The sequence below is a fragment of the Sylvia atricapilla genome, chromosome 8, assembly GCF_009819655.1.
Source record: "Sylvia atricapilla isolate bSylAtr1 chromosome 8, bSylAtr1.pri, whole genome shotgun sequence".
Lineage (NCBI taxonomy): Eukaryota > Metazoa > Chordata > Aves > Passeriformes > Sylviidae > Sylvia > Sylvia atricapilla.
The window spans coordinates 29,198,172-29,210,862 of NC_089147.1; the positions used below are offsets into that span (position 1 = coordinate 29,198,172).

The following is a 12,691-nucleotide window of genomic DNA, read 5'->3' on the forward strand; positions in this document are numbered from 1 at the left end:
TAAGCCAGCATCAGGACATAATCCCTTCAGTCTGGAGATCACATTCTTGTAACGCATGAACAGCAGCTGCACCCCAGTCTCCTTGGGGTCTCGAGCCTCTGAGGCAGCAGCAGGAGAAACAAACATCTTTCATTAAGGTCATTTTCATTAGTGAGCTCTGCCTACTCAGGGAGACCTTGTTAATCAGATGCAACAACTCTCTGCCTGCGCCCATGCTGAGTCTGTAGTTGCTTGTTTGCAGATGTATTGCTAAAGCCACAGGAGGGGGAGAAAAATCCCAACAAAACAACAGGCAAGGCAAGGAGACCAGAGAGCAAATGGTGCTGCAAATGGGACAGAGCACAGTCCACTGCTGGGAGCTGGGGCACAGGTCTGGTGCATGTGGCATGGAGGACAACGTGATGAACAAGACTTGTAGTCTGGAGTTTGATTTACTCCATGTTATCTAACTGAGCCAACAGCTCCAACTCTCACAGGGCAGGACAAGGAGAGGGCATTTACCTGCAGCTCTCCCAGCCAGACAGAGACTGCAGTGGAGATGCTGTGCCCAGCTGAACACACAAAAGGAAATGCTTCCCATTTTCCTCACACAGGGCACAGGCACTTAATTCTTATCACCGGCAGGATGGCCACATTTCGTTTTCCACAAATGAGCTTCCCCTGAATAGAAAGACCATGGAAGCTGCTGGCTCTAGCTTTGCCTAACTGCTGCTCAGGCCACTTCTCCCATGAAGGCTGAACCAAACCCTCCAGGATCAGTAATGGGGCATTTCACGGGCAAGATGCACAGAACGGGACAAATCTTCAATAAAACCGGGAAAGAAATAGCAGAAGTACGAGATACTAAATTACATCAGGTTTGAATAACCACTGTTTAGGAATATATTTTATTTTCCATTACATTTTACCACAGACCTTTTGGCAAGGATCTTACTAAAACAGCTTTAGCCAAAAATTTGTATCCATGAAAGATTTAACAACCTCTGAAAAAGCATGAAAAATTGGACACCGATTGCTGCCATGGCTGAATAACAGGAGCTTTGGATCAGGCTTTGAATGTCCACATTGTGGCAAGCACTCTTATTTTCCCCTTGTGTGCTAATTGCTCGCATTCCTGCACTACCATAAACCCATTTCTTTTGCAATGCTTCATCCCATCAATCCACCATGTGAACACAAGAGGGGAAAGGAAGAAAAACAAAAACATCTGCACTACCTGGAGGATAGAATAAGATCCTATTACATGTGGAAATGGGCATCAGTCCCTGCTTGTCTGGTTTTATGGGCTCAGCCCTCTGAAGTGCTAAATCTCATGGGAATGTGCTCTAGAGTACTGAGCACTTGACAGGACTCAGCTCTTGGGCTGCTGGAAAAACACCTCTGTGGGAGAGGAAAGTCTTGCCCCATGTTTGGGCCAGGACAGAGAACTAAGGCAGCAGTCAAATGGAAGGAATAGTGTTAGCAATACTGCAAAATGGCACAGAAAGGAAAAACAAGTTGGGAAAGAAGAGCAAAGGTAATGAAGCAATTCAGCCCTGAATGCACCTGTGGAGGCACATGGCAAAGCCTGTTTTCCACAGGACTCAATTTATCCTCAAGGTTTTGGTGCCAGCAAACTTCACGCCTGCAGGCTGTGTGAGAACCTCTGTTGCTTTAAATGCAACATGCAGGCAGTAATGAATACTAAGAAGAGCAATTAATATTAGGAAAAGAACTCTTTACTGTGAGGATGGTGAGCCACTGGCACAGGTTGCCCAGAGAAGCTGTGGATGATGCATTCATGGAATGTGCAAGGCCAGGCTGGGTGGGGCTCTGAGCGTTCTGGTCTACTGGTGGTTGTTTCTGCCCATGCCATGGGGTTAGAACTGGACAATCTTTAATGTCCCTAACAACCCAAGCAGTTCTATGATCCTATTAATAAAGGTACAGTAAAACAACACAGTTCCCACACGCAGTTCTGCTCAGTGGAGGCTCCAAGCATACCCTCATTCCCTCCCACTGCTGCTGGACATCAGCTGGCTGTGGGTTTGGGCACAGCACCCACTTTGGCAGGCACCGAGGCTCTGGCAGGTGAGAACCTGCTGCTCCAGCCACTGCTGGGGCCCCTGCAGCAGCAATGTGAGTTATTTTCCCTCTGCAGGCTGCGAGCAGCACTCCAGGTCTCTGAGCACGACATCCTGAGACCTCTTCCCTGAGTGAGGAGCTGTACCTCAGCTTGTGGGTGCTCTCACAGGGATTTCAGTTCACCCAAAGTGAACCTCTGCTCCCAGGAATGTGCAGAAAAATGTCCTGGTCCCTAACAATGTTAAATCTTGATTTTTCCATTTCATACCACCATTTCATGAACTTCACCTGATCAAAATGGTTGCTTCCACTATTAAATTCTTTCTCTAAAAGGCCTGATGATTGTTGCTCTCAAACTTTCTCTTGTTCTGTTTTGAGCTTGTCTTAAGATGCAGAGTGGGGGATAAAAAAAGAAGCTATAAATGATCAGAAAATAACCAAAGAATCACATGTATTTTCTAATCAGGAGACAGGTACAGCTCTAATCCAGCTGAGATCAGACACGTTCCCAACAGTGCAGGTTCAGCCGCCTCCACTCGCCATGCACACCCTTCCCACTAGCTGCAGATTCCAGCACTAAATATGCTGCTTTACCATGGCTCTGTTAAAAGTTCTACACCAAATTATACCACCACATTTAAAACCAATTTTCTGTGCCTTTCTCTAAACACAGGGGCTGTAAGAGAGAGAGCAAGAGAAAGCTGCCTTTGACACACTTTCCCCCTTTCTACTCCAACATTTCCTGACTGCAAACCAGCAGACACCAAAATAGTTCAGCCATAAATTGGGTGGGGGCCCTTAGCCACAGGCCAACTATGCAGGCTTTGAATCTGCAGCACACTGACACTTGTGTGTTACCAGAGACTCCTGCAGCACTGGAGGGGCCCTGGTGGCCACAATTTAAAACAAAATTCATGCTCCTGAGCCTGAGCAGTCACGGCTCATCTGCAGGGGGAATTCGTGAGGAAGGGTGTCGTGGTTAAATGCTACACCACAACAAAGGGTTAGACCCTGACAGGCTCAGGACCCTTCAGGGAAGGCAGCAGCTTCTGCCTGGGGAGCTCGGGGATCGGACAGAGCATTCATTTCTGCTGAGCTCAGTTCTGCCACTCCTGCCACTTAAAGAATTCCCGGTGAAGGCAGGCAGAAAGTCACCCTTCCTCTTCCAAAAGCATCTGCCCCTTGGACTGTTGGGCAGCTGTGCAAAGCAGCCTATCTGCCACCCAAATTACACAAAAGGTGCAGTGCCTTTTGTGGTGGGCAGACTCCTCTCCACAAAGGATGCAAGCAATAGTGATATAGATATGTGCAATTGAAATGTCACTATTTATTCCTGAAGTAACAATTACACCTTAGGCAAACTGCACTGGTGCTGGAATAGCACTAAGGTGCCCTGCTGGTTTTTTTCAGGGCTTGACTTGATTTTCTAATAAGAATCTAATAAATCCTTTAAATTACTGAGAAATTACACAATAATTTTAATAGAGACTTGTTTTTTCATGCTCTATGCTGCAGGAAAATTATGTCATACCGTATGACCACATAAAAAATATTATAAGGGCAAATACAATTACTTATATGATTATACCATTGTTATCACTATTTATAGAATATTGCGCTGTAAGTAAAGGCCATCTGTAAATTAATACACTAAATAGAGACTACTGAAGGCAGACTTTCATTAACTTTGGTAGATTTAAAATCAGGATCATCTGCTCTAGTGAGAAAGTTTTCCAGAACACATTAAGCACTTATGACCACAAGTTTCAACCAGAGTACGTGCCTCATACTTTCCTGTATCCCACTCATATATTCCTGCAAACTTTTAACTTGTAACTCAGAATTTTTTAAAGACAACAGAGAAAAAAAAAGAAAAAAAGGAACTATTGTTACCCATCTTTCTCAGTGGCTGATACTTGCTCTACAGGAGACCAACATGCTGCATCTAGCTGCAATCTTTAAGATGCCATGCACAACAGTGGCAGTGAAGGACACAGCACTCCATGCAGCACAGGTGTTTTCTAACAGAAGACACCCATAAACCTGTGTTAAAGCAAGGAAAGGCAACCTAGCACTGGATTATAAATCCATACTGGCAATGGAAAGCACACTACCACAGGAGCTCCAGTAGGCCAAAACTGACACTCTGACACAGCAGACCAAACCCACGTTCATGCCAAGGTCTCCTCAAGAAAGCAAATCACAAGGTACCTTCAGAATCAACCGCCGGCGGTAAACTCTCGTAGTAATTCTCTGCTCTTCAGCTGAGCTTGAATCACTCTCAAGCTCACTGTCACTGTCACTACATTCCTAATAAATGCAGTTTTAGTACATTTGAACAGCACATTTGCAAGACAGAACATGCTGATCAGGACTAGGAGAAGAAAATAGAGGTTATCACAGACAGTGTTTTCCCTGTCTCTGTTGTGTACATAGTGACTCGCAGTTTCACTGCTAAAGCACATGATGGATGAGGCCTTTTTGCTCCTTGGCATGCTGTAACCTGGTAATTACATCAGCTATGGAATATCTCAGCAGCTCTAATGTCTCAGAAAATGGTATTTGGAATGCATCTGACCCGTGAAATTTCAAATCCTGATGTAATTCTTTTAAGTTTTATGTAAAAACACCCTAAACACTGTCATAACACACTGAATTTTTTTTCTTCTAAAAATTATTTTTGCAAACGAGTTTTATGGATTTACAGGGTATGGGAAGTGAATTCCCAAATAAAAAAAAAGGAAGACAGTGACACGGAAAGATTCAGTGGGGCACCTCCACACAGAATGTTACAAAAAGGCCTTCTGAAGAACTTCTCCATGTCAATGGCTTTCCTGTTCAGTATTTATCTGTTTTTATAAGTGGTAAAACTGCAATGTGAGGCACATTCTGCACTTTTTCAAGACAGGAGCTTTCAGAGCTTAGCTCAGGGGGCACAGCCTGGTGCTAAAAGGTACTGCAGCTACACACAGGCATCTTACTCTGGCCTGGAACCCACTGCCAGCCCCAGTGTTTTCCCCTCCAAAACCCAAGGAGTTCAGCTTTGGGGCTCCGCAGCTCTTGTGCACATGCCTAAGAAAGGGCTTCCCACCTCTGTGTGTGACAAACACAGTGCAGAAACCCTTCTCCCATGATATTTGCCCTAACCAACCCTTTCCTGAACGGAGAAATTTGAAAATTTCCTCTATGTTTTACTCAATGACAGCATCAAACTGATTTTAAAATCAAGGATAGTGGATATCGTGAACTGCATATCTGTTCCTCTTTCTGAATCTGGCCCAAGATGTCCTAAACAAGAAGCAATTCTTGGAAATTAATGTGCAAAATAAGAGTGGGCATAGGTGGGTGGAGGAGAAAAAGAGCTATATAACAAAAAGCATCTAGGGTAGGATAACAAAATTCATCTGCAGTCCTCTGGCACTAGTCAAATATAGATACAAAAAAATATAAATCAATCCTCTCCTGAAGAAGTAACAAGAAAGCAGAAGATTTCCAGAGGGCACAAAGGCTTTAGAGGAAGTGTTATTTTTAATAAACAGCTCTAAGTGGTTTATTTATGATGGAATTCTGACACTTGAGAGTCACCTTGACTATGTGCTTTGGAATAACAGAGCAACTGTGCTGTGTTCCTCTCACTTAAAAAGATCACTGGAATCTGATGCTTGAGCGTTTGTAGAGAATGATATGACCTACAACATTACTGCAATGCTTCTGTAAATGTTTACATGGACTTGGGATGAGGCCAAGGGTTTGTTTCATCCCCATCACCAGGCATCAGACCAGCATCGTCTGAGTTTATCTCTTGGTGCAAAACTCTGTGCCAAAATACTGCTGCAGCCCTTCTCCTGCAGGTGGGTGACTATTGCTTCCTGGCTCTTTCCAAATGGGTCACAGATAAAAATATCTTACTTTGGCAAGCAGTTTTAGTTTGTTCCCACTTTCTTTCCACAGATGTAAATCTGTTTCTTCCATACTTTTCTCTTTATGGAGCATTTCTGCAGAATGCCTTGCAGAAAGACTGCAGTTGAAATTTTCCTTCTGTTTTCATGACAGTATGTGAAGCGTCTCACCATGAATTGAACTGTGTTAGTAATTAAACTTACTGAATTCAAATTAGATTAGAAGGCATTATTGAAGAAATATCAACAAGATAATGGAAGCAGTTCTTGTCATTCTAACAAGAATTTAGTTTCTCACCCATTATGGTTTTGTGAGAGACCCACATTTTGAAATGACATTATTTTCTGATACCACTTTATTCAAAGATCACACCTATAAAAAGACTTGTTATTTAGTAGACAAGATTATCAGCTATTGCCAGTAAAGCAAAGTAGTGCAGAGAGCACTCCTAGGAAAAGCACTAGCCTATTCTTCTCAATCCAGATGGGATATGCAACAGTAAAGAGCACACAAAAGTGGGTGACAACTTCTCTTCCCACTGATGGGAATGCAGAGGGGGAAGTGCAGCATGTCAGCACACCCTCAGCATGTTACAGTGTGCATTTAATCAGAGCAGGGCACCACCAGACTGAGGTGTGCCCCAAAGCCTACAAACACTGAGGAATGCTGCCATCTGCCTTTAACTGCCTTTGAAGAACTCACATTTTTAAAGTATTCCAGTCATTAGCAAACATTAGGAAAGATCTTACTGTGTCACGAACTAATAACAAGATAATAACAATCATATGCTGCATAACTGCTGAAACTGATTATGTTACCATCTAATAAAAGAATTCTTGGTTGTATAATCGAAATAATGGTTTAAAGCGAACTAATTTAAACCTGAATGATTTACTGCAGCCCACCACAGCCAACATTTTTATTGTGCTACAATAAAAAAAAAATCTATATCCTGTAGAAACAATTCTACTGAAATATCTTGTTTCCAAAAGTTATAATCTCCTCCTGCATTATACCCAAGAAAAGACAATCTTAGCAGAGAGAGGAATGTAGAAGAAAATTGCAGGGGAATCTGCAATTCCCTTTTTCAGCCTGGTTCCCTGCTGGCCCTGAGGTCTATTCCGTGGCAATTCTCCCACTGCTGGGGTGTGAGGTGCATGCAGCTACTGGGCTATAAGCCATTCTTTGAATCAACTTTCCTTCTAAGATTCTGGTAAATAAATAGAAGCAACCGAGAAAGCTATCAAAATCTTCATTGTCAGAAAGCAACTTATAGCTGGCGATCTGCAGTTAAGGGTGTATGTAAGTCAGGCAAGGTAGAAAGGAACGGGAGCCCCTCAGCAGCATTTTAAGGAGAAAGTACCACCACCTGCAAAAATGCTTCACACATTTAGAAATCTTTTTATTCATCTTGGCTGGATGGATTCTGAAACTGGGATGAACAATGCCTTTAAAAAAATAAAACCATAAGGAGATTAACTATTACTCAAAATTTATTTTTCTGCCAATCAACAGAGCAAGAAAAAAAAATGCAGGAAGTTTTAGGGACAAAGAGCAGGACAGAGCCTGAAGGGTCCCCATATCTCTTTGATCCTATCATTTGCTTCAATGTCACAGGAAGAGGGGGGAACCAGTGGCAACACCTTAGTGGGAACAGATGGAGGACAGCTGAGCAGTTTGGCACTGTGTGCACAGGTGCTATGTCATGGCAGGGAAGGGCCTGCTCCCCAGTGATGCAGGACAGTGCTCCCAGAAGATGCTCCAACCTCTCCCAGGGCTCAGGGCCAGGCAGGGAGGGGATTATGCAGCCCTTCTTGGCTCCCCTGCCTATCCTGACTCCACCCCATTCTATTCACAACACAAATAAACATTTCCAGTAGCTTCCATTTTCCTCAATTCAGTAATAAACTGAAAAGGCATAAGGAGGGATAAGAAAAACGCCTAACCCTGTCACAAACAACATTACAAGTAATACGAAAAAAATTTGTCAACCAATATGTCAAGCAACAGGGACTCCTCACATTGTTAATTATTACAGGACATACTGTACCTTCTGTTCAGACATTACTGCTCCCTCCTCCTCTGGGATGCTTGTTCTTGGCTTGCCATCCTCAGAAGTACTCCAGCTCATCTTCTTCACACTGACAGGCACAGATGTTTTGCTGCCTTCTGTTGTTGGCTTGCTGGTCTCTTCCAAAGATTTCTGATATGCTGTTGATGATAATGTTTGCTCATCAGTACCAGTTGAGATCTGGGACTTTGTTTTCAGGACTTCTTTGTCACTGTGTTTTCCCACATCATTTACAGCTTCCTGGATGTAGGATTTAGATTTTGTCTCTGATGTGGACTCGGATAGGCTTCCATTTGTTTCTGGCTTCCCTAGTTCTCCTTTGACATATGAGGTAACAGAATCCCGACATTGGTCCGAACTACAAGAAAAAGAGAAAGGAACAGACAGCTGTTCAGGGCTTAAATCACAGCCAGAAGGGCAAAGCACCAAGCCTCTTACTGAGCCTTCAGCCTGAGCCCATACGTTTCACACAGAGAAAAGTAAAATTTTAGACTTCACTTGCAAACATCAATCTATTTAATAACCTTGTCTTCTGCATCATGGCATCATTCCAGAAGCAATGAAAATATGGTGGACAAGGCCAAATGTTTTATGTTAATCTCCTTTCACTTGGTGGAGGGGAAGAAAAAGAGGAAAAAAAAATACACCAGTTCTCTTGTATAATCATGAGCTAAAGCCTCAAGGCACTAATTTTTAAACCGCTCTCTAATCAAAGAAGTGATGAAAGTATCTGTTACCATGCAATTACCAGTTATTTTTCCCCCAAAGTACAATATCTGTACTTCAAATAGGTCTTGCCTTTTAAAAAATATGGTTATCTGTAAATAAGTCCTTAGATACTGCAAAGTCTCAGTAATATGCAGAGCCAAAGGCAAGGAAGGTTACTAAAAGACAGAAAGCTGACCAGAATTTTGCCTCAGATTACTTATGGAGAGGTTTCACCTGCACTTCTCATAAAGTTTTCTTTTCCTTTGTATTTTTGCTCACTTTCTGTTAAACACTATGTGTAATGCTGACATAGGAAAATATGGCAGCTGTTTGCTGGCAAAACTCTTTTGAAAGATAGCAAAGTGAATTCATCTAGCTAGAAATTGTTATCTTCTTAAGGAAGCCCTTTTACTTCCAGAAGTGATCTATTTTTCTAATTTAACACAATATAAAATCAGAATAACAGCATTTGCTTAACAACAGGAATCACATCAGTAGTAGTTCAAGTGCTTTACAGTATTGAAAGACAATGAATTTGCTGAAATCAATGATCAAATTCCCACTGGATTTAATAAGTGAGTATCTAATGCTACCTTGAACCTTAAAACATCCTGAGTGAAAGATGCAAAGGATGCAAACTGTTTCACAGACAAATGATCACTGTGCAAATAATCATTCTGTGGTGATTTATAGCTCCTGGAGACCTGGCTCCTTCAATTAGTGACTGCAGGAACCCCTTGCCCAGTGGGCACCAGTAGGGCTGAACAGGACAACACATACTGTCCATGTTGAAAGTTTAAGGAGGTCCAAGGGCAGGCTGGAAAATCTTGTACAAGAGAAATGCACCGAGGATAGATATATAAAAAGCATCCCTCTCAGCAGGTCATTATGTCAGAGACAAGTGGAGCCTGGGAGAGTGCAGGGGGAAAACAGCACATACATCACTCTCCTTCCGCTGCAGTATGCTGTGAGACAACATACAGTACTAGGGCTTAGTATCACCATTCTTACCTTCTTATGCCTCATAACTCATTTTTTAAAAAGTCTAGTAAATTAGCATGACATCATACACTTGAAGTAAGTGTTATAAAAAGTGACAGTTCAAAAATCGGTTTATGGGAAGAGTAACAATTATCTGAGGGAAGGCAAAGAGATGCCTCATGGAAAGGATGACTGCTATAAAGGTGCTCAAAAATAAGAGCAATGTAGTACTCTGGTTTCAGGTAATGTTCTTGATTCCAGCTACATCTATGCACCACTGAGATGAATAGAAATACACAAGATGAAGAACGTGAAAGGAAATATTACCTGCTAAAGATAATAGGAAATACTTCTCAAATGCCTGTATCAAGAATGAAACCTGATAAATACACATTTTCAAAGACAAATATATCTGAGGCCAGATCAAGTTTTTCCTTTAACTGTACACATGAGTATAGACACGTTCTCAGAGCGTGTGCAGTGCTGCTGGTGGCCGAGGCAGTGTGGGGAGCCTGCTGACACACACGGGGGTGCTCACCTCTCGTCCAGGCGATCCAGCAGGCTGCCGCCTATCCTGCGCCCCGACGTCGGTGCCTCGGAGACGCTGGAGGAGTCAGGCTGCCAACCTGCAATTGAAGACATTTCGCGTTCTGCTTGTTGAACACCTTTAAGAATTGACCACACTCTTTCTTCCGTCATCTCCTCAGACTCAGCTCCTTCTTCCAGGTGAATGTCCTCAAACAGAGACTTAAACTTTTCTGCCGTCATCTCCTCATCAGTACCAGACTTTTCTCTCTCGGGCTGTTCAGTCCTCACTCCTCTTTTACTAGTCTCTTCACTCTGCCTTTGTTTAGCATCTCTGGATATCCCGCCATAACTACCGAGATACCGTGGAAAATCTTTAAGGTCCACTTCCTCCAACTGGCTCTCGCCTATGGAAATATCTTTAGGTGTTCCTTCTCTAGGCACTGAGAAATCAACTTTGCTGTCATCCAGGGAAGTGTCCTCTTCAGTCACCACTGGCGGTGCTGCTGCTGTACCATCTACGTGTCCCTGGGAGGTCACTAACACGTCACTCAGTCTACTGGGAGTTCTAAGGGGTGACTCTAGGCTAGAGGTGTCGCTAAGGAAATCGTCCTGCTGGAAAGGGGTGGGCGGCACGAAGCGCAACCCAGTGGGAGTTTCCAGTTCCACTTGGATGGAGGGATAACCTAAGGAAGACAGCACATTTGGACTGACTGGGATGAAGCATGGAGCAACAAATAAGCAAATGCCAAATGATTCATGGGTTACATAAGGTATGAAACATATGAGGAGGTGCAAGTGTACAAGAACCAATGCAGTTCTGATAGATTTTGTGACTTTGTCCTAAAGAGACGGAACGAAGAATGAGTACTGCCAGCGAATATTACAGTGAAGCCAGTACTTCTGACTATTTTTTAATAGTCCATAAGTTTTTCAGCAATTGCATGTGCAGCCATTTTAAACATTTCCAAGCTATAGCAGATTGTCTTATGGGCATGCAATAAATCAAATGTGGACAAGGGTGGTTGTCCCCTTACATACAAGACAATCTCTTGCAGCCATATTGTGTAAATCTTTATTTCCAAGCTTTTATTTATTTTTGTATTTTAAATTTGGAAGTTTAATGAACAGATTTTAAAGACAGCAGTAGATCATAACACAGGACAGCCACTTTTTGTTGGCAGGTATTCTTTCTAAAACAGGTCCACATTTTTAATATGCTTTTATATAAAAATACACAATACCAGAAATACAGTGTTACTAACATATACCTCCAATTTAACCACAGAGTACAAGAATGGACTAGCTGAAGAATGAAGAACAGAAATGGATCCTAATGAGCACACTAAAAGATAGTAGATCTAAATACACAGCAGGAGAGAAAAACTAAAGTAAGGAAGTTAATGAAGGGATAAAAGAACAAAAACACAACAAGGGAGAGCTATATGAATATTTCAGGTACAGTGAAGTTATACGGGTGAGAGGACTGTGGTGAGTAAGGAGATCTTGGTGATCTTGAAGATTGAGGTGATCTTGGTGACATTGGTACAATCAGATACACTGATCAAATAAAGAGAAAAGAAAAAATGATGAAATCATTAAAAAAAAAACAAACAAAAAAACATACAAAAGGATTAAACTGAATACACACATAAAAAAATGGCAACGAAACCTTAAGTTCGCATTCTGGCAAATGAGGTTGGGCAACCTAGGAAAGGAAAAAACACATGCTGTGTGGTTAACTGGACACGGTGCTGTCTGTAAGGGGAGGTGCATCAACAGGGCTTGGGGGTTTGTTTCCTGAACCAGCCGAGAGAAAGGCAAAGGTGGTCTGGTCTTGGTGAGGAAAGGAAGCTTGAGGAAGGTTCAGAGAAGAGGAGAGACACAAAGCAACTGCAAAGAAGCGCTTTTTTCATAAAAACATTGATGCTACTGTCAAAAGGCTCAAGCAACATTTCAAGAGCAACTTTCTTAAAATGTCAACAGAAAACTATTTCTGTAGTGCAATGATTCAATGACCAGCAATGCTGCTCAATAATGGAGGTACACTGAGCTCATATGCTCTAAAGAAAAAAAAAATCTTATTAAAATACATAGAAAGCCAAAACATAATTGAACAAATTACAAAAGCCAAAAGAAATTTTACTTACAAAAAAAAAATCTTATTTAAGGAGCTATTTATAAGTGAATAAAATCAAAGTAATAATCCAGTGCCTGTTACCTAACATTTGAAACAAGAAAAAGTGAACATTTAGCATCTTCAGGATACTGATAAATAATAAACACTTCTGTGGAAATTTTGTTTTACAAGGTGAATTTCAGTTTTGTTTTTAATCTGACTCAAATTTAACTTGCACAGTTCTGCTTTCAGTTGATACAGCTTCCATGCAAAAACTATTACACAACTTTACCCATTAGCAGACTGAAAAAGATATTCACTCA

General features: G+C 42.0%; 1 protein-coding gene across 1 annotated transcript in view; it reads right to left on the reverse strand.

Annotated features, from left to right (window-relative positions):
- ANK3 (ankyrin 3) overlaps positions 1–12,691 on the reverse strand; it is a 196,558-nt gene that overhangs the window by 9,238 nt on the left and 174,629 nt on the right. The window contains 3 exon segments of the mRNA XM_066324236.1: positions 4,276–4,374; positions 8,015–8,393; positions 10,263–10,350. Of these exon segments, the coding sequence (XP_066180333.1) occupies positions 4,276–4,374; positions 8,015–8,393; positions 10,263–10,350 (566 nt within the window).